Source organism: Colossoma macropomum, unplaced genomic scaffold (assembly GCF_904425465.1).
Source record: "Colossoma macropomum unplaced genomic scaffold, Colossoma_macropomum, whole genome shotgun sequence".
In the NCBI taxonomy this organism is placed as follows: Eukaryota; Metazoa; Chordata; class Actinopteri; order Characiformes; family Serrasalmidae; genus Colossoma; species Colossoma macropomum.
The window spans coordinates 7,696,729-7,723,311 of record NW_023494793.1 but is presented as its reverse complement, the minus strand read 5'-3'; the positions used below and the strand labels follow the sequence as shown (position 1 = coordinate 7,723,311).

At 39.5% G+C, this 26,583-nt stretch overlaps 1 protein-coding gene across 3 annotated transcripts in view; it reads right to left on the bottom strand.

The window, feature by feature from the left end:
• Positions 1–1,294: 1,294 nt before the first annotated feature.
• Positions 1,295–26,583, bottom strand: part of magixa (MAGI family member, X-linked a) — a 73,998-nt gene continuing 48,709 nt past the window's right edge. For 2 of the 3 annotated variants that reach the window (XM_036578337.1, XM_036578339.1), the window contains exons 13-17: positions 7,914–8,114; positions 6,964–7,040; positions 6,661–6,804; positions 5,974–6,112; positions 1,295–3,422 (exon numbers count right to left, since the gene is read on the bottom strand). In XM_036578337.1, coding sequence (XP_036434230.1) covers positions 2,485–3,422; positions 5,974–6,112; positions 6,661–6,804; positions 6,964–7,040; positions 7,914–8,114 — 1,499 coding nt within the window. In that variant the 3' untranslated portion in view covers positions 1,295–2,484. Of the gene's footprint in view, positions 3,423–3,448; positions 5,678–5,973; positions 6,113–6,660; positions 6,805–6,963; positions 7,041–7,913; positions 8,115–26,583 lie in introns of those variants that run through there. The other variant, XM_036578340.1, reaches the window with a different exon arrangement.

The following is a 26,583-nucleotide window of genomic DNA, read 5'->3' as shown; positions in this document are numbered from 1 at the left end:
CTCAATTACACAGAAACATGTGTAGCTAGCATTTTTTCTTGGGTTGAAGCTAGCATACATGCTAAAACTGTTAGAATTAGCTAGATACCTAACAAATTAACACGTTCAAAAAGTAAGGTAAAAGTTTTGTTTTCGAGTGCTGGAGCACCCAATATAAAAAAAAAAATAAACAAATAAATAATAATGAAAAATAAATTGGCTTTAGCAATTTAAAATCTGGATTTTTTCTTGAGAGTGAAAATACAAGCAAAAAATACTTGTTCCTGCAAATTAATTAATCTAATTAGCAATATAGCTAACAAATAAATAAAGATGCCTTCTATACATGTTCAAGCACCAAGTTAGAAGTAAATAGCATGTAGAGGTAAAATGCTCATGCATGCGTGCTAAGACTATTAGAATTAGCTAGATAGCTAGCTTGCGTGCACCTTCTAAACATGTTTAAGCACCAAGTTAGAAGTAGTGTACCAACCAACAAAAGCAAAAAATAAACAAATAAATTCTTGTTCCAGCACGTAAAGCTATAATTTAGCTATTTTTTTCTTGAGAGTGAAAATATATGCACCTAGTGTGAATGCTAGCATACATGCTAAAACTGTTAGCTACATAGCTAACAAATAAGCCAACTCTCATTGCTTTCTAAATATGTTTGAGCGCCTAGTTAGAAGTTTCTTTTATTACCATTTATTTGCCTCAACACAACCAATTACCATTCTGCTTTTTTACGACTGTGGAAAATGATTACAGTCAGCTTAAATAACTGCTATCATCTCAAATAACTGCGATTAGGCAATCATGTAATAATTGTGACAGGCCTACTCTGGAGTGATGGAGCTCCATCCAGTGCCTTTGGGATGAGTTGGAGTGGCATTTGTGATCCAGAACCAATTATCCAACCTCAGTATCTGACCTCTCTAATACTCTCGTGGCTCAATGCGCTCAACTCCTCACAGCAATGTTCCAACCTTTCTCAGAAGAGTAGATGCTGTTGCAGCAGCAAAGGGGGGACAAACTCCCTATTAATACCCTGGATTCAGAGATCAGAAGAATGCATTAGCAGGCGTCTAAACTTTTGGACATATAGTGTGTTTAAGGATCTTATAAAGTCTTCCCTTTTTTTGTTTTTGTTCCATGCCAGTTACATTCCAGCAACCCGCCTGCGCTTTAACAGTACACAATATTACCTTATCCAGGCCTCGGTAGAAAAACGCCACCAGAATTTTGACCAGTAAGTCTTACAAAATGCATAGAAGACCAGTATCAAAATGCCCTTATTTTTTTGTTTGTTTTTTTATCTCCTGAAATGAGAACTCCATGTGAAGCTAGAGACTGAGTGGTAGGCGTGGCAACAGCAATCTTGATGCAGATTGGAGGAGGGCTGAGTGAGGTGGGCTCTTCTTGGCCTTCGTTTTTCGTTCTTTTTTTTTTTATTTCTGAAATGCGCTGGGATTCTGAAATGGCGCTGAAATGTTTGTCTCGGAACTCAAACTCAAATCATAATCATGGCATGGGAAAACCAAAAAAAGCTCTGGGGTCCTGATTTCACTCAGACATCTCAAGGGAAGTCTAGTGTTTTCACGTAAAGGAATATCGCATGAGGCACTTGTAATGACTCGCTGACCGTTTGCAGAATGTGCGCAGTATTTCTTTTTTTTTTTTTTAGTTTTCCTCTGTCTTGTGTACTGAGTCTTGCAAAGATTTATAGTTCAAGAGGCAGAAGAATGCTGAATTGCACACTCTCTACTTCGCTACTTTATTCTTTTCTTGCTTTGTCTATTTATTTTCTTTCTTTTGTTTCTTTTTGTTATATATATATCTATATATATTTTTGGTAAACACCGGCTAAAGAAGCAGAAGGCACCTGGAGAAGTCTGAGATGGCTCGCTAGCCTTGTAATAAAACAGTTCTTTCACCTTCCTTTCCCCAGCACGGACAGCTAGACCACCACACGCGGCAGGGGAGAGGGATTTTTTCTTTACAGTCCAGTCACAGAAAGCAAGCAGCTAATCAAAAAAATCTTAAATAAATCTTTCTTTTTTTGTCTGTTTTGTTATAGAATCTCAATGCATTCATAAGAAAATAAATGAAAAAACAAAATTATACAAATAAAAATGCTAAAATGATTTTAGAAAAAAATAACTGATACATGCTATGAAAAACACTATGAACACACATATACATGTACAAACTTGCCTTGCAGTTTCAGCAAATCAGAACCATCCTGTGATGGCTGCATGCTCTCTCCTTCCTTTACCTTTCAGTGGCCACTAGGTGGCGATAAAACAACATTTTGTATTGGCCTGGACTGGAGACATGCGCAATGGTTGGAATCCAGTATCTCTTCTTTGCATATTCTGTTAACGTCTTGACGATGGAAACACCAGGACACAGAGGTGGGCTTCTATTTTTTAAGATGAGAGGGGGCTGGTGATGATGGTGGTGATGGTGCATATGTGTGTATGAGAGTGAGAAAGAGAGAGTTCGTCAGAACCACAGCCCTCCTTCACGTCGGCTCAGTCTGTTTCCGTCTAAAACCTGAGAGAGTTTGTAGGGGCTGGGGACGAGCCAGGGTCCAGGGGAAAGGCCTGGGCTTGCAGGGGCCTCCTGGAGGTCGCTGGGGTCCAGGGACCACTGCGCCCCGGCCATAGAGATGCTGGCTGCCGACACACTGACCTCAGAAAAGCTGAACAATGAGTCGGCGTCGGACAGGTCGGCGTTATCATCCAAAGGCATGAGGAAGGAGAAGGGTGGCCTCTGAGTGACTCCAGTGACCTCTTCTGTGGCCTCATTTGCAGTTATGTTGCCATTTTCCCTCTTTCTCTCCTTTCTTCTCTCCCTCTTTTCACTTCTCCCTCTTGACTCATGCCGGTCGGTGGTGATACTTCCATCTTTCTCCTTTTTTCTCTCTCTTTTTCCGTCCCTCCCCCTCCCCCTTCTCGACTCTGGCCTGTCTCCTTCCTCCTCCTTTAAATGGAAACTTTTTCGCTCCTCTCTTTCTTCTCTTTCTATACTTCTGCCTCTCTCTTTGCTCCTTCTGTCAACAGAACTCCTACTCTTCTCTTTCTCCCTTTTCCTCTCCCTCTCTCCCCTCTGCGCCCCCTCCTCCTCCTCCCCCTCTCCCGCTGCACCTCTCGGAGCTTTTTTGGTTAAACTCTGAGTTTGTTTCTCTCTCTTCCTCTCTGAGTGGGAGCTCGGTGTGACGCTGGCTGAATCGGCCCTGCCCTTCTCACTGTCAGGAGCACCTCTCCTCTCCTCGTCCTCCGCTCCTCCTCGGCTGCCGCCTCCTTTCCTTCGTCCCTCTCTTCTCTCTGCTCCTCTGTCATCCTCCTTCTGGATGGTCTTCGTCAGGGAGAAAGCTACTGAAGCCACACCCGGCTCCTCGGAGCAGAGGGAGGAGGGGGAGGCTGCTCCGCCTTCATGGTCTGGAAGAGAGAGAGAGGGAGGGGAAGAGAGGGAGAGATATGGGTCTGGATGTGAAAGAAAGGACCTAGCTGGAAATATAAAACTATATGCTTCCTCTAAGCTAATGAAGCTAAAGGCACAGCATATTGGAATTAATGAACTGGGCAAGCGACAGTTCAATGAAACAACTGGGGGTCCACAATTTTCCCCTTAGTCCAAATGTATTCAGTCAAGACAATTTGATGAGTTTGATGTAAAAAGTGCTAAGAGGATGGCCAACTGAGATTATATGGTTTGGTATTCATGTCAAATGTGTTACCATATTGCAGAGTTCACATTTCTCCATTGAAAACAAAAGCTTTCTTAGTATTGGAAAAAGTTTTTTTTTTTTGTGGGGCTACAAAGCAGCTTAGCTTTGTATGTCATGAATAAGCTTGGACCTATAACTGTCCAGTGTACTACAACATGTTAATGACAGGAGTACAATGTGTTTGAGATGTTTGGACTGCGCTATCGTGGTTAACTGATTTAAGACGTTTGGACTGCGCTATTGTGGTTAACTTGTTTGAGATGTCTGGACTGTGCTATCGTGGTTAACTTGTTTGAGGACTGCGCTATCATGGTTAACTTGTTTGAGGACTGCGCTATCGTGGTTAACTTGTTTGAGATGTTTGGACTGTGCTATCGTGGTTAACTTGTTTGAGATGTTTGGACTGTGCTATCATGGTTAACTTGTTTGAGATGTCTGGACTGCTCTATCGTGGTTAACTTGTTTGAGATGTCTGGACTGCGCTATCGTGGTTAACTGATTTAAGATGTTTGGACTGTGCTATTGTGGTTAACTTGTTTGAGATGGACTGTGAAGCTAGCTGTTAGCTAAAATTCTGGCTGTGTTAAATTTACGTTCCACATAAACTGTCAAATATACTGTTTGTTTCCGGCTCACAGATTATCTATTGGCACAAGTAGATTATTAAGCCTCAAAATTGAGCGACTGAATTTGAGTGACAGAAAGACAGGATCTAACATATTCTGTGGTATGTTAAGCTAAGTTATTAGCCTGCTAAGCTAGCATTAGCATTAGTATAACCAGCTCCACTGCTCTCTGTAGCACTTTTCAGTACTCAGCAGCTGTTGTTCAATTTATGGTTTAACATTTATTGGGGAACTGAAAATCTTGTTAGTTTATTTTTGGATTATTAATCAAAAAGGTTTATTTTGGTTGCTGATCTGCTCCAACTCATCTGCTTAAACTGTTCAAACATTGAGGGCTCTGTTCGCTATTTGGATACTGATCAGATCTTAATTCGGCCTACAGCGCACATGACGTTTTAGCCAAGCTGGGCCCATTGTGTTTACACACACACACACACACACAGACCCACACACACACACACACACCCACACACACAGATGTGCCTTTACATATAGAAAAAACAATAGTAAAATAGTACAAGTACTTGGCAATTCAGTGTGGTTTACGGAAAGCGTGTGATGATTTATCTGTGCAGCTTGCATCTGGTATATGATACATGACTCCATTACTCCAGCAGCTCCAGTGTAAAACTAACTTTAAACAGTAGCTAACTTTAAACAGTAAAGAAGTCTTGTTTAATTCACTACATTTGTGGTATGAGTGAAATTATGTACATTTTTTTTACAGAACTGTTAATGAAACTTTAATAGAAGAACACTATGTCCCGATTACTTTCACTGCTCTTAACAAATTGCTGTAATTGGATACATGAACTTTGTAATGGAGGTGGTGAATGGGGTCCCCGATGTACTTGGACAACATGCGCAATGCACTTCCACATGCTTTTCACAAGTGGTACAATAATTCCTTTATACTATCTAAGATAAACTATTACCTTCCATTCTTTTTGATAAACAACATTTATCAGAAAGACTAGGAAGAAATAAATCTGTTGCTTGCTTATGCATCTGATGCATAGATAGCCCTACCCACCCAGAAAACTCAGACTCAAGTCTTTAAGTCCTTGACTTGATACATCTGGCTATTATGTTTCAAATCAAGAATATGGCAAAATGAAGATCAAAGATCAACTCGAGAAGTCACAGAAAGATGAAAAGCAGGGAGAAAATGAAAGGCGGCAAAAAACACTGATGCGAATGCAAAGAAACCGAAAAGAAAGAAAAGGAAAACTAACAGGAACGGCTACCAACCGCGTGTTTTCTGTCCGGCCGATGACATAGAAGCAAGGCTCGCCCTGCTTGGAGTTGGTCATGCAGAGCGATAAGCTGGAAAGCTCCACTGAGAGACAGAGAGAGAGAGAAAGGAAGAGCGAGAGAGGGGGAGGCCAGCAGAGTGGAGGATCGTGAGAAACACAGAAAAAAAATAAAATTGAAGAAAGAAAAAACAGGGAGGGAGAAGAAAAAAAACCCACAGCAGAGTTAGGAAAAGGTGAACAGAAAGATCACCATCGCAGTGAAAGTAAACAGAGAGATTCTCCACCAGGTAAGAGACCAAAGAGAGTATATAAAGGGCAAAGCTAATCAGTCAGCTATAAATAAAGACCGCCCACGCACTGACAGTCCCTCTGTGCTCACCGTAGTCCGGGACGTAGCCGTTGCCTTTCTTCAGGACCAGGTGGATGCGGTGTCCTCCTTTGCGGATCTGTTCTACGGCCTGGCTGTGAGTCATTCCTGCTGTACTGTCCCCGTTAATCTCCACCAGCTGATCGCTCACCTAAACATGAATTAGCACAGCTTTGTATTGCTCAGTGTTTTCACCACAAACACAAACTGTCACAAAGGGGTAGTTTGGTGTACTATACAGTACTTGGCTGTTTTTTACATTCACTGTAATGCTAAGATACAAAGCTGTAGTGTTAAGCTGAATCACTGCATTTGTTCCTGTGCTAAGGCATGTTTATATTATATTTGCTGTAGATGTATCATGATATACATGTTCTATATCACAATATTTAGCTTTCCTGAGATTTACAAACAGCACAAAATGCATCAGCAAAACAGTTGTGCCAACATTTAAAAAGAGGCTAAGAAAAAGTACACAGACTTTTTTTTAATTCAGAGTTTGCTAAAGTATACACGTTAAGAAGGAACAGGAGGTAACAGGAGGAAAAGTCAAACAATTGGTTTAATTTAATTAAAACGGTGTAGAAGTATCATGTACATGATATACTCAGATAAAGCATATTGCAATGTGATTTATAATAATGATAATACCAACAACAACAACAACCTATCACATTGCCCACCCTAGTGCGTACTAACCTGTATTTTCTGGCTGCGAGATGCCGGCCCCCCCTCCATCAGGCCCAGCACATAGAGGCCCATGTTGTACTCACTCCCTCCTCGCAGACTGAAGCCAAAACCAGTAGGACCTCGCTCCAAATCCACACTGTAATACCGTGGGTCCTATGAGAGAGAGAGAGAGAGAGAGATGATAGACACAGCAGACTACAAAACTAATACATATTTAACCTTCTTATCATCCACGTATTTAAAGCAATTTGAATACTATTTATTCTTTATACCCTGATTTATATTAAAATTGCAATGAGATGTCTGACTCACCTTTTGTTTTGATCTTGGCCCTTTTCTTAACCTGCTTTCTGTATCAAAGTCTGTGCATTCTGAGAGGTTGGAGGTATCTGACCGAGAGAGAAGAGGGAGCAGGGAAGAGATGTTTATGAAGACACAACATAAAAAGGTAAACATATGCAGCACTAGAGCCCTCTAGAGGAGAAACTGTCGTACAGAAAGCTGCACAGGTGTGTAAAATAAGCTGATGACTGCATCTGCCTTACCACCAAGGCAAGGAAAAGATGAAGTACATATTTCCAATTCAGTAATTAGAAATATGGACTTAATCAATAATAATCTTATTATCTTATCTTCAAAAATAAGAACTAATAAAAACTATTATTCACTAATAATAAAATGCAGTAAATTTAGAACGTCAAGTACATAAAATGGCATATAATCAGATATGATCAATATATATCTCTGAAAAAGATACTGCTTAATAGGTGCTATTTTCAAAATATGAAAAATAAGAACAGAAAAGGTTAGAAAAGCATAACCTCTTGCAGAAATATTTTGAGTGGAGCCAAGATTTAATTTCATCATGAAACTAGATCCATAAGTTATCAGAATAGTAACTGCTACACATCAGTTTGTAAAACTTTACTTATAATGATTTGACAAAAAATCAGTTTAACATAGATTTCCACTTAGCCCACATGCAGTCATTCTGTGCTTAAAGTTGTGATGGATCTGTGGCTGCAGTATCTAGTGATTCAAGTGCTGAACTGGGGTCTATAAACTTCCATTACTCGTACTAAGGAAGCACACCACAGACAACGAACACAGCTTGGCTGATTGACTACATTTGGGGTAAGTGGGGGAAACTAAATCTGATTATGGTCCCATTCACACTGTGCTGCTCTACAGGTTTGACTCCGTGTCTGTGGAGAGAACACATTCTGAATCCCCCTCCTGTGCTGAGTGCTAGGTGTGCGTACTGGTGTTGGAGCGTGGAATGATGGTGAGCCGCAGTGTGTTCCCCGCTCGCCGGAGTATCTGAGCCAGGTCTCTGTGAGGCAGCGCCACCACCGACCTGCCCTCCACCGCCTCCAGCTGGTCACCATGCTGGATCTGACCACTCCGTGCTGCTGGACTGCCCCGCCGCACCGTCACAAACCTGTGAGAGAAAAGCGACGAGGCTGGGAGGAAAGAGAAATGAGGAAGAAAGACGTTAGACTAATGTCATCCTAAATTAACGTGCTGAACAGCTAAAAATGTGTTTGTACCTTTTCCTTCAAGAAGTATTATTACAAATAAACACTTAACAGTATGTCGTTAGCACATCTTGTGTAGATAAATCTGGTGTATTACTGGTGTCTGTGGTTGATGTGGAAGTTCCTGAATTATTTTATGCACCCAGAAATACATAAACATACATTTACTGTTATTGCTCAACACTAAAAACCATCAGCCAGTCCATTTTAAAGGAGTAGCTGGGCAAAAATCAGACATACAGTTTTCCTTTTACCTTAAATGTAGTAGTCTAGTCCCAAGACATTGTTGTCCCAAGTTTGCTTCTTTAGTTTTATCCTGAAGCTGTGAAGCTAATGTGGCTAACGACAGAGTTGGCTAGAATGGCCTAAACCAGGAGTTCCCAATTCCAGTCCTGGCGACTGCACACTATGCACATTTTTGTGCTTTTTATCATCAAGCACATCTGATTCAACACTTTGACTAATTCAAAAGGTTCTCGTGGTCTGGGTCGGGCATGTAGGCCAGGGAGAACACAACATGTGCAGAGCATGGAGTCCCTGGAACTTTTTGGTCATAAATAAAATGATAAACATTGAAAAAGCTGTACAGATACAAGAATAAAAACAAAACAAAAAAGACATTAAAGGTATTAGTAAATAAAATGTTAATGACTAAAATAAAGAGTAGATTCCTTTCTTCCAGAGGTGGTGACTTGAGTCAGTGACTCAGAATGGCAATAATGGAATAAATTGGATTTGGCAATTTAGCTGGATTAGCTATTATGCTAGAAAACTTGAAAGCTTGAATTACCAACTGTTTTAAGTTTTTTTGCCTCTTTCCTTTAAACACTGCAATTTACTGCTTGCAGCTCTTCAGTTATTTGTTTCAGTCTAGTTTTTCTACAGTGAAGGGCTCGTTATCTGAAGCTGTGTTGACCCTGACAGGTTTCTAGTTTTACTTTTAGGTTTACTTTTGTACCATTAAATTCATGCAGCTAATAAGAATAAACTAAAATTCTCTACTAAAGACTCAGAGTCGCAGGAAGAGACTTGTGAACATCTCCGCTTTCTTCAATCATGTACTTGTGATGAAGTGAAAGCATTAGCATTTGAAGATAATCATTAAAACACAAATCTGTTTAAACTTCATTTTTCAGTTTTTGACATGATTTCAAAAATGCCTGTTGCCCTTTACATTGTGTGGAAATTTCATGATGAATTGACCAAAAGAAATGGCCCAAAAGGACCTGGAAAAAAGTCTGGTTATATAGACTTACATTAAAAGTAAAGTATATTTTTTCCTTCTCCTGTAAAGTGATCATTTTGAAGATATGAGGTTTTGTTCCGACAGCAGCGAAATGTAACTACTTATTATTATGTTCAACTCTGGTGAACAAGTAATGGAAGTTTATACCCCCAAACTGCCTCAAACTGCAACAAGCAGCTAAACTGGACAAAAGTGTGTCGCAAGAGTGTCAGAAATGACATACACATGTTTTTATACCTAACAATTTATGCCAAAGCATATTTTAAGGTGTGCGGTGATTTAGGAATCATAAGCTGGTATAAGCTTCCATTACTTATTAGCTACGTTAGCCTCCAGTGCAGAACTACAGATGCAAAACATGCAAGGTGTGAACTGAGGGGTTCTCAAACCTCCCATTAGAGGAAAGGGAACCTCCTGTAAGAGACAAAATTGAACTTATTTCGTTAAAAAAATATATGAATTTTCAGACAAAATAAATACCCTCAAATGAGATGACTGATTTTTTTCTATGTTTTCGTCCTGTTCAAGATTTCTCTCCTTGTATAAACTATAAACTCACCCAGCCTGAATTCATAACATAACCATAATGTAGAACACCGAGCCACGTCACTCTGGTGTAAAACTGAAGAAGCTTAAAGCTCGAGCACACCTCAAACTGCTGAAATACTTTTGACTTTAATTCAGCAGCAGCCACACACACAGAAAATCAATGCTGTTAACAACCATGACATACGCTAACAAATGCGGTTTTGTTAGTAGTGAGTTTTTATTGTGCATGCGATGTAATGTTCACACAGCCTACAAGTGTTTTTGCACAAAAACCAACATATGAAAAAAATTTCACCCATTTGTCTGATTTGAAATGTGCCTTTACTTCTTTTGAGACTACATAGGAAATATACACTCATCGTCAAAAAAATAGTTGCACCCAGAAGGAATCAACCGACAGGAATCAAACTTGGTGGGTAGGTTTGGCATCGTGAGACATGCGAATGATTCCAGTCGGCCGTGCATGTGATGTAAGCAAGGTTGGGCTTTATCGCCGTACCTGACTGACTATATATGGGTCGTCCCATTGCGTGTGCTTTCCATTCTGACTCGTGCTGTTGTGTTGATAGCATCCTTTGTAAGTGAAGTATGAGTTCAAAAGTAATTCAAGCAGTTGGAAGAGTTCGAGACGGGTTGCATTGTAGGGCCCTAGGAAGCAGGATGGTCCTATCAGCATATTGCGCACCATACCGGTCGCGCAGATATTGCCATAGCATGCTGTTGGGATCTGGGAGACCTACAAGAACCACGTGGAGGGAGAACCAATGGAATGTCCGACAAGCGTGGAGTGACCCAACAGCCACGGTTGCGGACATTCAGCAAGCAGTGATGACCTCCATGAGTCATGCTGTTAGTGCCAGTGCCATTGGCAGACGGCTGCACAACGCAGGACTACATGCACGCAGACCGTTACGACGACTGCCCTTAACACCACGTCAACATTGCCAAAGACTGCAGTGGTGCTGTGACTGTCATGAAGTGACTCAGAATGGCAGCGGGTCATTTTCAGTCCCACTTCTGTCTTGGGGGAGACGACCTACAAATCCGTGTGTGGAGGCACCGTGGTCAGCACAAAGATGAACGGTTTATTGTCATGCGTCACACGTCCAGAAGGCCTGGTGTCATGGTGTGGGGTGCAATTTCCTATGATGCCAGATCACCTTTGGTCTTCATTACAGGCACTTTGACAGCCCAATGTCACATTAATGAGGTCCTGCCAGCAGCGGCCCTATCTTTTCTGAACGCACACTCTGGTGCGCTATTCCAACAGGACACCACTCAACCACATGCTGCAGTGTCTCAAGAGCTTGCCTTGAAGACACAGATACTATGCCATGGCCAGCCGCATCGCCAGACCTATCCAGGACTGAAAATGCTGCCGGACATGCTATTAACACTCCACCCCTACCACAAAATGCAGGAACTGCATGAGAATATTCAAGCTACATTGGATGGATTATCACAGGACACTATCACAAAACTCTACAACTCAATGCAGAGATGTCTGGCATGTTGCGTTAGCAAACATGACGGCCCAACGCCATACTGGGAGACATTACTTCTGTGTAGCTCAATAAATATTGCCCATATCAGTCTAAATTTTTAAGAATTTCTTTTTCCTTGGTAACCTTTATCATCCTTCCAAATATACAGGGGCAAACCTCACAAAAATATGTTGCAAAGTTTGTATACACCACAACATAGGTCATAGAATGGTCAGACTTTCCACCAAGGGCCCCCCCAAGATTTCAACCACAGTTTGAACCCTGCAAATATTGACTACATTTGGGGAATTGTATAAATAAGATTATTTGGTGAACTTTTCCTTTCAAGTAATAACTTCAGTCTTCGTCTCACCAGCTATGAGGACACGCATGCATAATCAGGGCATATATTAGGCAACTGCGGTCCAAAATAGTCCCCTCAGCCCCAAACAGGCTACACACAGCGACAGCTCTGCTAATAATTGATGACTGATTTAATAATTGAATGCGGCTCGTGTGTCCGATGCTGACACGAAGCGAAGCTTGCGCTTCACAGCAGCCGGATCTCACACTCGCTGCTGCTGGATGCCCCGAAACACACGTTTGTCCTGCTCGGCTGCAGGCGGGGTCGAGCGTGATGTGTGCGGTCATGTTTGTAGGGCTTTGTCTAGCCTGTAATGTGATGCTGCCTCAGCAGTGGTGGCTGGCGTGAGACCGAACTCAATACGCAACCCAATCCTCCTTCTGAGGGGAAACAAGTGAGCGGTATTGTAGTGTGCTGCAATGTTTTGGACAGGCATGGGTTTATCACTCCATCAGTTTTCCCTCTACCGTTTCAGTCCAACAAAAGTAATCTGGCAATATAAGCAGCATGAAAATGAGCGAAAGAGGAAGCTGTGTGAGATAGACAAAGACTCAGAGACGCTTTTAGATGTAAACAACACGTACGCATGCATGCATGCATGTCCCAACTTTCTCAAATGTATTCAAATTTAATTGAAATCCAAATATTAATGGAGCTGACCATTTATTTCAATGGAAAAATAATTTACAAAAAACAGATGCAAACTTGATTTTCGTTTCTGTGGATGAGCAAGTCAGCCTTCATAAAGTGTTTTTGTTGTGTTTAAATGCAGTTTTTTTGTTGTTGCAACGTAGCTGTCTTTGTGGAGAAGTGTAAACTGCTTTCATCCCTCATTGCTTATTAGCAGCTCAACAAAGAGTCACAGCATTTCACCCCACAGGGAGCCAACAGTGTCATAGTTAATCGAGTTACAGGGAAAAATACTGTATTTGATCATATAAATTAAAAATATGTGAGACAATTTCCATCAGCTGATGGCTAAAAATGGCAGATGTATTTAAATGCGTTGGTTTTTGTGACATCAACAAAACAATGAGTTCAAAATGGCTTGTCTGTTTTTGCAGCTTAGTTTCCATTCATTGACCGTATGGACTGGGGAATGAATGGTACTTTTTGAAGATGTGATATCTGTAATGTTCACATACTACATCACCTTTCAAAAAGCTGTTTTTTAAGAAGTATGGCTCGTGAAAACCACAGACTGCCTCTGTTGAAACACTAATATTTATCTTGTTCATTACAACCATACAATTCTGGGTTTTTTATTTTTGTTTCTTAATCATTCTGACATCATGATAATACAAGCAGTTCTATAACTTAAACCTCTTTATGAACAATACTGTATCGTTGAATTGTAACTATGGATTGGGGCGGATGATGTAGCCAAAAAGACAATAGCATAATACTTCAAGACACTGACATGATAAACAATATGCATAATGACAGTTAGTTTTTTCTAAAGTTTGATAAGTTGGACTGAGAACCAGTAGTGCCACATTCAAAGAATACAATCAAAAAAATTTCATATACGGTTATTCTTAAGTTGTAGAAGTGTGTAATGAAAGTGTGAACCCACCGGTGGGTCCTGGCTATTTAAGGAGCTTAAACCTCACTATTTATGCTTGATTTTGATGAAACATGCAGCTGTTCAGTTTTCATAAATTACTGACCGTACCCACAATGTGTTTTTAGAAAAGCAGCAGCTCCACTACCACAGTGGGAAAATCACAAATACACAATGCTGCAGATGAAATCTTCTGCTCCAGTGAGATGCAAACGAAATGATAGGCAATAGACCAATGCAGTCACACATAAAAAAACACACCCGGCAGGGGAAATCAGTCAAATTGAAATGTTTGGGCTGACAAATGGGCAGAACAATCACTGGACCAAATGACTGTACACACACAACCCAGAGAGAGGTCAGGAAAAAAAAAGAGGATTAATAAACTACAAACACTGAGTAATTGCGTAACCCTGATCAGAACATTCAGAACATTCTCTCTCTCTCTCTCTCCCTCCCTCCCTCTCTCCCTCCCTCCCACGCCCCCCCCCTTTCTGAAAAGTCTAACAAAGACATCAGTCAGCACTGTGATGACGATACAAACACCATATTGGAAAAAATAACAATTTCTCAGTGTAAAAGTACAGCAGTTTATATTCAGAAGGAGAACTATTATCTAAGCATTATCTAGAACCCATCCTCTCCTGCTTCTCTCTTGTGTGAGTCCCAAAGCACATTCACGTCCCCTAAAAGTACCTTAAGCCAAGAACATAATAATCTCATAATATGCTTTTCTGAGTGTATTGTGGATGTCAGTACTTCTAGAAAACTGAGCAACTGTATGTTTTATTATACAAAGAATAATAAATATTCAGTTTAACTGGATTTTGCGCAGTGGTGTGTGTAAAATGGTGAATATGAATCACTGCATAAACAGTTTTGATACAATTTTAAATGTAGCTCTACTTGATCTTTTCCAATTCATCAGCTGTCAGAAAAAAAAAATGTTCAATATCATGTGTTGTAAAAGTATTAAAGTAATGTGATATTTCATTTTGCCATATTGTATTGTATCAACCCCTCGCTGTGTATTTCTCTATGCAGGGTAGCAGAGTGTTTGAGTAGTTTCAGCATTATTGCTTACTTTTAGATGCTTATCTGAAATGTAGTGCTTCAAATAAAATAGCTCATTTTAAAACTTAGTAGATTTTAAAGAAACAAATAGCAGTATTTTTACAGATATCAAGATTTTACTGATTATCAAGGTATCAATATTGAAAAAAAAAGTGACATCATGACATCTCTAACAGCAATCTATATTTAAACTATATCAACATAGTAGTATATGGAGTATATATTTTACATATATGCACCATACTAAAAGTACCCAGAAGATTATTCAGACAGGGTTATACTTACATGGAGAGGGGTCATATAATTTTACCACAGACCAATTTTTCTGTAAAGCTGCTTTGTGACAACACCTGTGGTAAAAAGTGCTATATAAATTAACTTTGCTTGCTTGCTTGTTGCAATTCTCATGAGATAAGAAATTTCAGTATAAATTACAGAGATGAGCGTGGCTGTCTTTAGTTAATGCAGTGTGACTTTACCAGTCAACAACACCACATAAAATCAAACCTTTTCTGTTACTTTAAAGCTGCACTATCATTACTGAAACAGGAACAAAAACACTAAAACATGGTGTGTATGTGCTGCTGTGAGTCACCCTGTAAAGCCTGAAACAATTATTGAGAAGTCGGACGAGTCAGGTCGGTTTTTCAAAGCCATTTCAGAAGTTTTAGGAATTAACGTCACACAGGCTCAGAAAGTCTGGCTTGATGCTTACATCTCAAGTTTAAAATCAACATTTTACTGATGAAGATATAACGATGATAGCTGACAATTCACTTATCCAAAGACACGTTCTCCAAGTTTTGACTGAGTTCTCTTTGAATTCTTTCAGAACACGGTCACAATCGTCAGATTCATCCACTCATGGGGGTCAAAAGCACGACCAATGTTAGAAAATGTACTTCTGTGTGTTGCATGCAATTAATCCAAATTAAATGTTACATAGTGCAGCTTTAAATATTTTAATTGTCGGAGTTGTACGTTCAAAACATATCAGTTTGATCTGGGCTGCAGAGAATAAATGCTTCTTCAAGTGCCTCTCTACTTAAGAAACACCTTGGGAAACTCCCTTTCCATAGAATTTGACCCAATATTTACCGACATGGCAACTCACACAGGATTAAAACAACCTAAGGTCATTTGAACATTTGATATTACAGTACATAAAAGCTGCTGGGATCTTTAGTGATGTAGGAAAAATTACTGACCGGGCAGATTCAGATGGGACTAAAATCACTGACAAACACCACTAATAATCACCTTATATTCACCTCCCAATGTAAAACTAATCCTGTCCACATACCACTATAGAGGAGTGTTTCTTTACTACTTTTCTACCATCACTGGTTAGTGAGGGGCTAAAATGAGTGATCAAAATAAGAAAAACTGTCCTGTTAACTCTTCTATGTTTTCACAGAATTAAATCAAGGCTGTTCAGGTATTCCACTCTAAGAGTAATTCTTCTTTTCAGGTGGGCTTCCAGAGATCAGGCTGTGCCATAATCCACAGCAGACCGTGAGAACGGCCCCCAAATTCCGCAGCTGCACAGTGAATGTGAGAAAGCCTCAGTGGCATAGCCGGCGGAATTAGAGCATTCACACACTCACTGAGCGGCTACAAACAGAATACTTAAACATCTCGCATGCAGACATGTCCTCCAGAGAGGCCTAGTGGCAATTTGCTGCCAATAAAAAGTACATGCAGTGGAGAGAGAGAGCGGAGCACATTCACACGGCAGACATGCGCCACTCCACACTTTCTCCTCTTCTGTCTCGCTCTCTGAGAATATATAATGTGCACATTAAACATGCAAAAAAACACACACGCACACATCCAAAGTACAAGTGCAGAGGCAGATGGGGGGGCATTACTTTTTCATCATGTCAGAGCTGCTCCCACTCTTAAGTAAAGCACCCTTATCCACCCATCTCCTGCTGGAAGCTCAGAGAATCACCCTAAAGAGCCGCCAGCGTCCAAGGACCATCTTCTTGATTTTTCTAAGGGAGAAGCTATTTTCTTCTGTTTACTTTCTTTATTGGCTTATGAAGATTAAACAAGTTCATATTTTTCCTGTATTACAGATGAAGTTTCAGAAGTTGTATGCAGGTTTGGAGGCCACAGAACAGTCCCACACTGGATCATCACAATCATATAAACAGGCAGGGGTGAAAAAGTACAGATAACATGAAAAAGTACACAAAAACATAATGTCCCCTTGGAATTATAAGGTTCTATCTGCGTTCTGAGCAGTTTTGAGATACTGAGCTTCAAAGATTTTGCATTCCAAATAGCAAAACTGATATGTGGAACACGTCTCTTTCATACATGGAAGTGACACCCTAAATTTCTTCTAAATGTACAACATCAAAATCCTATCAAATTTGTAACTGAGTTTTTTGGAACAGGTGAAATGCAGACAGAGCCTCCTAATCCTGAAATTAACATTTATGTTGTAGTTAAGACCCCATCAATTCAAAAGTATACTCTTTAATAAGGTGTAGAATTTATACCTTATAATTAATTCCAAGGGGACGACAGGTGAAAGTATGAGTACAGTGTCAAAATTCTACTCAACTAAAACTGGAATTATTGAGCTGCAGATATACTTGATATACATTTAAACATACTCAGGTACATGAATGTAAAAAATAATAATAAAAAAAAATAATGTAAAAGATATAATTAAAAGTTACATTAAAGTAACTTTATTGCTGGTCATGAGCTGATCACACTCTACCTATCCAGACTAGTGTACCTGCTATGCCTTAAAAGGGAATACCACCTTTCTTTATATATAAACAAAGTTCACTGTAGAGAAACCTACTGACTCATATTTGTTTACAGTGGGGGTGATAGGAACTAGGGGTCATGATGTCTACAACACCAATATTCATTTACTATCCAGAACAACAAGTGAATGTACATGTGTCTTCTCAGTATTTATATGTTAATGATGGTAAAAAATCTCTCTGCTAAGAATGCGTTCTCTATAAAAATTCTTTTAGACTAAAATCATGCCTCAAAATGGTCATAAAACAATGTCTCAGGATAAGGTAATGTATTAAGGTAAGGTAATGTATTTGTAACCATCATGAATAACACCTTTGTGTGAGGGAGCTTTTAGAGGACAGTCAGCACTTCAGATGTCTGGTTCCTATCACCACCACTGTGAACAATTCTGAATTAGTAAGTTTCTCTAGAACGGGACATTTCACATCTAATGACTTTGTTTACATCTTAATGACTTAATTATGCAGAAATTTCGAAAAATCAGTGGGGGATAACTTTGCATGCATATACAGTGCGATATGCCATCTTCCTCAGCAGTGCAGGCCTTGAGTGTGGTGAATCCAAATGATTTGATATAAGAATATATTAACATTTGCAGGAACTCTGATTTGCAATAGAACTGATTGGTGCTGTGATATACAACCAAACCATTTTGCGAAAATCAGTAAATCTGAGCATATCTGCACTTTAACCTGCACATTAAAATCACACCAGGGCTGTCAAACTGGGTTCTTTCCAGGCCACCGTGTTACAGAGTTTAGCATTCTTCCTCATTAAACACACCTCACTCGACTCATCAGCTAAATAGAGAAGCTGTCATGACTTGAACTGTACATGTTAAAAGAGAATATCTTTGCAGAGCTGTGACCTGGAAAGAAGGGAGTGTGACAGCTGTGGTGTACACCAAACACAAAAAGCCACACCATGTCTACTTACTCAGCCTGTATTCAAGTCTCCAAAAAATGTTGCACTCAACCATTGAAGCAATAAAAGTAAACTATTTAGCTTACTAAATAGCAATGAAAATGCACAAATCAATAAATTCAGGTACTTTCTCATCAACATGTGCCAGTATTCATCCGTCTCTTAAACCAACATTAGTAGTTTGTGAGGCTGACGTTGGCTTCTTATTCATAGCTGTAAACACTGGCATAATATTTTGAAAAGTGCAGGGGATGAGGGTAAAGTAAAAACTTCACTAAGGCTCTACAATGTCTCCTTACTGAAGAGATGGTACTGACCTCCTGCTGCCTGAACTGTGCTGAATCACATCACTATATCACATCTCTTATTAATACACACTGTGCAATATATCATAACTGCTACTGTAATAACACTCTCACTGTGCACTTTAGACTGTAAATACTGCTAATAACTTCCTAGTTATGTTTATACCTCATACCACTTAGTGCAGTTTTGATAACGATTTGGATGGTATGTCGAAGACGCTTATGTCTTGTGTTGCAGAGATATCTACTGAAGTTAGCATGCTAAGCAGCTAGCCGCGGCCTGTCCTGTCTCTCAATATCACTTCACTGCGATAACGAGTCACTGTAGCATCGAGTCCGCCAACCAGTCCAGTATGAGAGGACAAAGTAATAGCACTGCCCTGCCTCTTGTCAGTCGTAGTAACTTGGGGCCAGGTAGCCAATGAAAGGATCAGTAAACGCAACGATAGCTGAAGCTCATGGCAAGTGACATTTATCACTACCACCACCTGCTTTTAGAAGGAAAAAAAGAGTTAACATTGGTGTTGCTTTCCACCACTAGAAACAGCTCTTGGTGAGTAAAGGGATGAAGTTTGACGGTGAACTCACAATGTTTCTTCTAGACTGCTAAGTAAATGGCTGTTAATGCTAACATGGCCTATTTAGAGATCGCTAACAAAAGGTAGCTGATCGTTTATAAAGTTACTGAAAGTGTTACTATGTTTGCTAAGTTAGAAGGACTGTGCATTTCCTTGTTTCTCTTATTAAAATCCTTACAGAGATACAGATACAGATGACACACAGAGATTGTGTGTGCACACAGCCAGAGGTGCTCAGTGTCAGTCGGTTCAGAGCCCAGGTGAGCGTGTGTGTTCTGCTGTGTATGAAGTGTGTTGGAGCATAAGAAATCCCTCAGTCTGTTAGGGGTGTTCCCCATCCGCCTGCTGCACTCACTAAGTGCTGCCGATTATAGAGGTAGACCAAAAAACTCCATTATTCATCACTTTCTCTATTATTAATACAGCATTCATACATTATTCACGTCATGTCAAATACCTTTGTTAATAAGTCGATCATTCAGTGGAGCTATATATGTTAGTGGGTGTGTGCATAGTGTAGACACTGTAAATAGTGCTAAGTGAATGTACTTAGATAATGCTTTTAACAGAAATGCAGGAATGCTTTCATTTCAATTCAAACACTAATATGAAATGGACATATAACAAGAGTGATTATGCAGGGACGGAAAGAGGGACACAGCTGGAGCCTCTACTCGCAGCTGGCCAGCAAGAGAGAGAGAGAGAGAGAGAGAGAGAGAGAGAGAGAGAGAGAGAGAGAGAGAGAGAGAGAGAGAGATTCATCGAGATTAGTCACTGCAGTAAGTCAGCATTTCAGCCTGTGGCTTATGTTACATAAATTATCAAACATTTCCAGCACCGTTCCACTTTGCTCTGTGCATTCCAAACAAACTTGGCAAACCATTTCTTTACAGACCCTTGCTTTGTGCATGGAGGCATTGTCATGCTGAAACAGGAAAAGGCCTTCCTGTTCCCACAAATGTAGAAGCACACAATTCTCTAGAACAGAGGCCTTCAACTGTCGACCTTGAATCTGGCTCTGGATTCCAAAATCCAGGACTGGATAATCGATTAAAGTTGCAATTTATTACATATGTCAGTACAAAAATAATAATTCACAATGTTTATGGCTGTTATTTGTAATTAAGTCATTTTTATACTTCATTAACTTCAATGTTCAAATACTGTGTCTGGTTGTGCATGGTTTCTTATCCTAGTCCCAAAGCAAAATGTCAATTTTATGTAAATTTAATGGATAAAACTAGGTATTCTGATACTGATTAAATAAACCACTTGAATAGACAAAACAAACAACAACCAAAGTCTACAAGCTTGCTGAAAAGTCTCTGGTTTTAGATATCATGCAGTAAGCACACTCAAACACACACCCACATACACAAATACACACTCCAACTCCAACAAAGGTTCAAATACTAACAAGCTCTGAAAATACAAACTAAAACAAACTCCTTTAGATGTGAAGAACAATAGGGTGAGGTTTCAATGCTCCTCACCAACAATGCTCAGATGTTTTTCATGGCCAGCTATCAAGCATTCTCAAACGTCTCCTGTTGTGTTGCGCTTCCGGACGCTAATGAGAACTCTTTATTCTTCATGCTTGGACAGGTTGCCAGTGAGCTGATGGCTAACTAGCCATGTCAAAGAGGTTGGTTTTTAACACACGCTACAGTGTTCCAGAGGTATGGGGGTGGGTCAGTGTGTGATGGAGGTTACACAATGGTGAGCCATGGTCTCCGCAGGTCAGGACTTAGAGCAGCCAGAGGAAAAGTGATGGACAACGAAGATTTCAAACCTTACACATTTTAATGCTGTGCACAGTTTTCTGCCAGGATGTATGGGGTCCTCTAAATTATGATGGTTTAGCAGTTAAAATACAAATTATGCTCCATACATGCTACAAGCCAGCTAATGTTCCTGTGCATTCAAATGACTTTGCCTAAAAAGCAAGTGTGCCATTATATTTTATCAGTTTTTTACATCACACTAGTTACTCAAACTGTTGGCTACTACTGCCAAAGCACACACAGTACCACCTCTGATTATGTGACATATTTTGGTGAGGTTACCTTATGATGTCAATTCTGTACGCAGTGTTAGCTTGCATGTAGCAATACACATATTTTGACTCATTAATCCAGTTACGTTCAGGGGAAAATGTATGTGCGGCAAAATATATTGGATTTGGAAGATTGTTATCACAAGGCACAATGGCAGCAATTTTCAAAAATCACATTCATTTTTCCCCTAGAGAAAAACTGAGAGACTACAGAATGACATCATGACTTCAGAGGCCTATAAGTGATAGAACGAGCAAAACAATCTTTTGCCTTTTTGTTGCCTGCTAAACAGAACTTCTAATCACTGCACTGTTTATTCTGAGACCTTCCCCAGACTTTGATTGGTCCACATGGTTACCTGCATCACTGCACAGAGCCCCTAGTGGTGCTGAGATGTACACAGAGTTCTTTTTAAGCATACTTACAACTGTGTGTTTGGCAGTAGTTTGATTTCATTTAGCTCTTCTGTTGTTTGAAGTACACTGCTAGCCTTAGAATTAATGGGAAACGGTGCCCATTACGTTCCGTCAATACTTTCCAACTATTGTTGTTAGATGCATCAGAGATTGCTCTTTGGGTGAATTTAAACAGAAGAATGGCATTATTTTCTGAAAGTATTTAGCAAATCTGACATGATTGGTCAGGCGGCCTTTGGCAGTTCAGAGTGGACTGACGCAACTATATATACTAAGTAAGTGTATATGAACATCTATTTACAGGCGTGATGTGTTGGTGCACAAATTCACCTGCACTGCATGAGTGGCATTCCTACATATCTATCCATTCTGTTAGGGGATCTTTTTGATATCCTATATTCTCATTCAACCTGTAGGCTATAACAGGCATCTGACAGACAGGGGCAGAGTATCACGGACACAAGCCATGTTGAAAGTGTCAGCATGTAATGCGCTTACATGAAGCATGAATTTCCCTATTCCATCACCATGTCAGTCATGCAGCAGTCTAAATTAGGGCCAGGTATCATTCATAATGTTTTGATCCAACTAGCAACACTAGCTAACACTGATACTGATTCCTGAATGATACTGTTCTGATAGCTATAAAAAGTGGGTATGGCTTAAGCCAGAAATGGGCACAAGATGCTGAAGTGTGACTCTTTACGCGCTGCAACTGACCACACACTGATCAATAAGGCTGAGATACATGTATAGAAAATGCAATTGAACCAATCGCCATTCCAAATTTTGGAACAACTATGCTTGTTGGCTCATGAATGTTGGTAAACCAACCACTGGGGTGTTGAAATTAGGTATTGAATTACATATAATTTTTTAGGTACTTGTATAGAAGTACTGAAGCAATTCAATGCCATCAGAGCACTGAATTTTGACATACAGCCTTAGCATAGACAGTGCCTGGAAATGCTGACATCACACAGTGATGCATGTTGAATTCATTCTTACAATGTTTGTGGTCAACTGGACTTAAACAAACACTGGCTGGGCTGTCCAGCACAGTTTGGTGGTTTCCCAGCTCTAGCACACCAACCAAACCTACTAATTAGCTGATGAGTTGAATCAACTGTGCTTGAGTAGGAAAATCACTGAAGGTGATTCAAGGAGGGCTGAGTTCCCCAGCCCTGATATAAGAAATATTCCAGTAATTTTGATGTGTTTACCTGAACACTAAAGCACCTTCTTCAATTATAAGTGTGCTTTGAGTCAACATGTTTTCTTTTCTTTTAATAACCTGGTTCTTAATGCACCTAAATTGACAGTATACTACAGATGAAACAAACAGAAATTACACTGAAAAATAGTGGAATCTTTCTTTAACACTAGTATAAGAAAAGAACTTAGAAAATTAAGTAACCTGGTTGCCTTCAAATTCTGAGTTCATTACTTCAAATACTGATTTAACAACAATACTTGGTGTCACATTCTGTTAACTTACTATTTCAATAAGTTCAATAACATTTAAAACATTAAGGCAGCCAGGTTTGCTTACTTGTTTAGAGTTAACGTGAATCAGAAATCATAATGCATTTTTCGTCCTGGGTATCTGGGCGTTTCTCTCGATTTTAGATAGGGGTGGAAGAACGAGTAGGTGAAACATGATGTTATTGGTTAATATTCTTCACTGCCCCCTGATCAAAAATCAGAAGATGTTTCAATGGAAAAACAAGAAGTTTTTATTTTCAATGCCACGATATGACTAATCATGCTGTGTTGACAAGGACACAAAGTTCAGTTTCATGTTGACTAAGTTAAAACACCAAATTATTTTGTACATTGTAGAGTATCACAGGTATACACGATTTCTCACTCAGATATAGTCATCCCACAACCTAGTATAATATGGAAAAGCAGAGAATCATCTTTAATGAAGCATGATAACGAGCCAAACGGATAAAGCCTCGCTTAGAGGCATTCGGCATTACACGCCACACAAAGGCTGAATACAACAACGGCTCTAGTTACCGAACAGAAACTTATCTGTGTGACCTAATCACTCATTTGACCGACTAGCCTTAACTGCAGATCACACCACACACACACATACACACACAGACACACACTCACTCACTCACTCACTCACTCCAGACCCCTGAGGACATAAAAGCAGAAAATCTAATGTGTTAAATATTTCACCAAATGCAGCTTTTCTTTCTCAGCGTGACATGTAAACAGGAACAACCTCATAGTACTACACATCAGAGATGGATCTGTTCAAGTACTGCTCCAAATCCTGACCTTTAATCCACATCACGGAAGATCACTTCAGTGGAGCATTGGCAGATTTGAAAATCTTGAACCAGCCGGGCCAAACAGGTTTATATTGTTTCATATATTCAACGTTTAATGCCTTTTCACTACTACAATTCAATACTCCAGCTTTCAATACTTTCAATTCTTTATTTAAACGGGCGACAGTATACCAATATTGCATTCCGCTTAGAGGAGAATTACACTGTGCACGCTAATTTCACTAGGATGGGCAGAGATGTGTTCATTAGCATTAGTGTTACAAAATTTCAGTAAATTAACTGTCTCAGTCTCGGTCTCGGTCTGGTCAGTCTCAGGTTGAGGTGGAGTCAGAAATCGTTCTTGACACCAGACGGGTGCAGAGCCTCCATCTGAGGTAACTGGAAACTGAATATTTTTCTATCATTATTGAATATCAACAAAACTCTTAGACAGAATAAAACAGTCCTTTCTCTTCATGATTAAATAAATCTGTTTGCTGCTGCTGAGCATCTAATTAATCTTTACATGATGGTTTAACTAGGTATTATTTGTTTGTTTATGTTTATTGGTTCCAAAATTGCAACATTCTCCGAGGACAGATCAGAATGTTATTATTACTATGTTTTCATTTAATAATGCTAATTAGCTTTAGCAAAGTCTTGGTCTTAACTTGATGTGTCCAGGTCTCATACTTGATTCAGACTCACCTCTAGTAATCTTGAATACAACATTAATTAGCATATAGAACATACAGTAACATATTTTATTCAGCAATTTATCACTGAGTGCGTTTACATGCACTCAATAATCTGATCATAATCAGATTTCTGCAGTCATCCGATTATTCAAATGGTCATGTAAACACCATACTCCGATCTAGAAATCTGATTAAGAAATCCGATAAAGAGAGCTGGATTTTAGCTCAGTAATCAGATTTCTCAGTGCATGTATACTCTTACCCTGACTTCTTTCGGATTTCTCAGTCTGAGCATGTGCAGAACAGACTGCTGCACCGGAAACAAGCAAGCGGCGTCGCCATGACATGGCAGCAAAACACTTTTGGAGAGACGATGAAACAAACTACATTCTTGACAAAATTAAGGATTTAATTTAAATATTCTTCATCTTCTATATGATGCATGTCCATAGTTTCAGGTAAAGTGGAGTGATGTTTTTTAAAAAGTATGAAGTTTACTGAAGTCTGATTTTACATTATGTTTACGTCACGTCTTCTGTAAGTTTACTGGCTTGTCGCAAAGCAGAAATCTTCATTATCTAATTACTCAAGTGCATATAAACGCGTTGATCAGATTACTGTCAAAATCTGATTTTCTGCAGTTGTCTGATTATTAAGTAAATGTAAACGCACTTACTGTCATATCATTCTTTCATTTCTTATTTATTCCAATGACTGGAACACTTTATACTTGGAATAAAAAAGTACAATTTTGTTACATTAACCTCTTTCTGAAGGGCATCTGGTAGTCGTGCTCTGATGTTTTTAATTAATATAACCAAATAGAATATTTTTCCTTGTAACTCTGTTATCAGACACTGTTGGCTCTGTGGGTGAAATGTTGTTACTTCATGTGGAGCTGCTAGTGAGCAATATGGGTGAACTAGGAGGGGTGAGAACCTCCTGCTGTGGAAACAATTCTCTCCAGAAAGAGAACATCACTGAGATGAAACAGACAGCACAACTGCAGCTTTCTGCATCACGTACAAAAAATAGCATTTAAACACAATATAAAATTTTAATAAAATGTTGACTTGCTCACGAAGATCCAGTTCCCTTCCGAGTTTGTAAATTATACACATTTCCATCAATGACATGACCAATACATTTTTATCAGTGTTATTAAAAGAAAGTAAACATTGCATAGATGAACTGAGAGACCTCCAAAACAGGTGGAAATGGCATTTCATGACTAGTGCGAAAAATGGTTAAAGTTATATAAGTTAAATTAGATATTTAAACTACTGAGTGATGCATTTTTAATTTTTTTTTTAAACAACTGAAGAGATTTAAACATAAGAGATAGACTGTGATACACTAGCTAACAATACCACAGTCAATCTCAACATTGTTACAGCACCACAGGTCACTCATATGGGGGACTGAAGAATCCACACCACAGCCAACGTAGTAACGTTCTGTTCTTCCAACGGCAGTAACAGGCAATCACACACAACAAGACATTCTCAGATCTGTAAGTGCACATTCTACGTAAATGACATCATCTGAACAGAAGCTTGCACGCTTGATAAGATTTTCAGACTTGTATCTTATGTACAGTGCCTGACTGGCAGCTTGTGAAATGATACAAAATGTGGTCACTGTATTTCACAAGACAAAAGGACACAGGCTTCTTCTGTTACAATCTAAAGAAAGAATTTTCTTTCCCTTTTTGTACATTACAATTAATGTCAAGCCCTTTGAATTGGAGAAGAAGGCTACAATGTCTAATGGACCGTCACACTGTTGCCTTTTTCTGTCAATGATTAACTAGTCAAAAACATACAAGGCCTGAAGCTTGTACGCTGCCAAGTTCTACACGAAGGCAAGTCAAAAAGTAACTATGACAAAAGGTAACGTGCTGCGTTAAAATGTTCATTTAACAATTGAAACTATAGCTGACCCAGAAAATCTAAAGAAAAAGCACAATGCGAAAAGGTGTGCTCTTTCAAAAAGGGCTTTGCCACATAAAGTATATTATATCGTCACCTTTTAATTTCTTTTATCCGGTTACA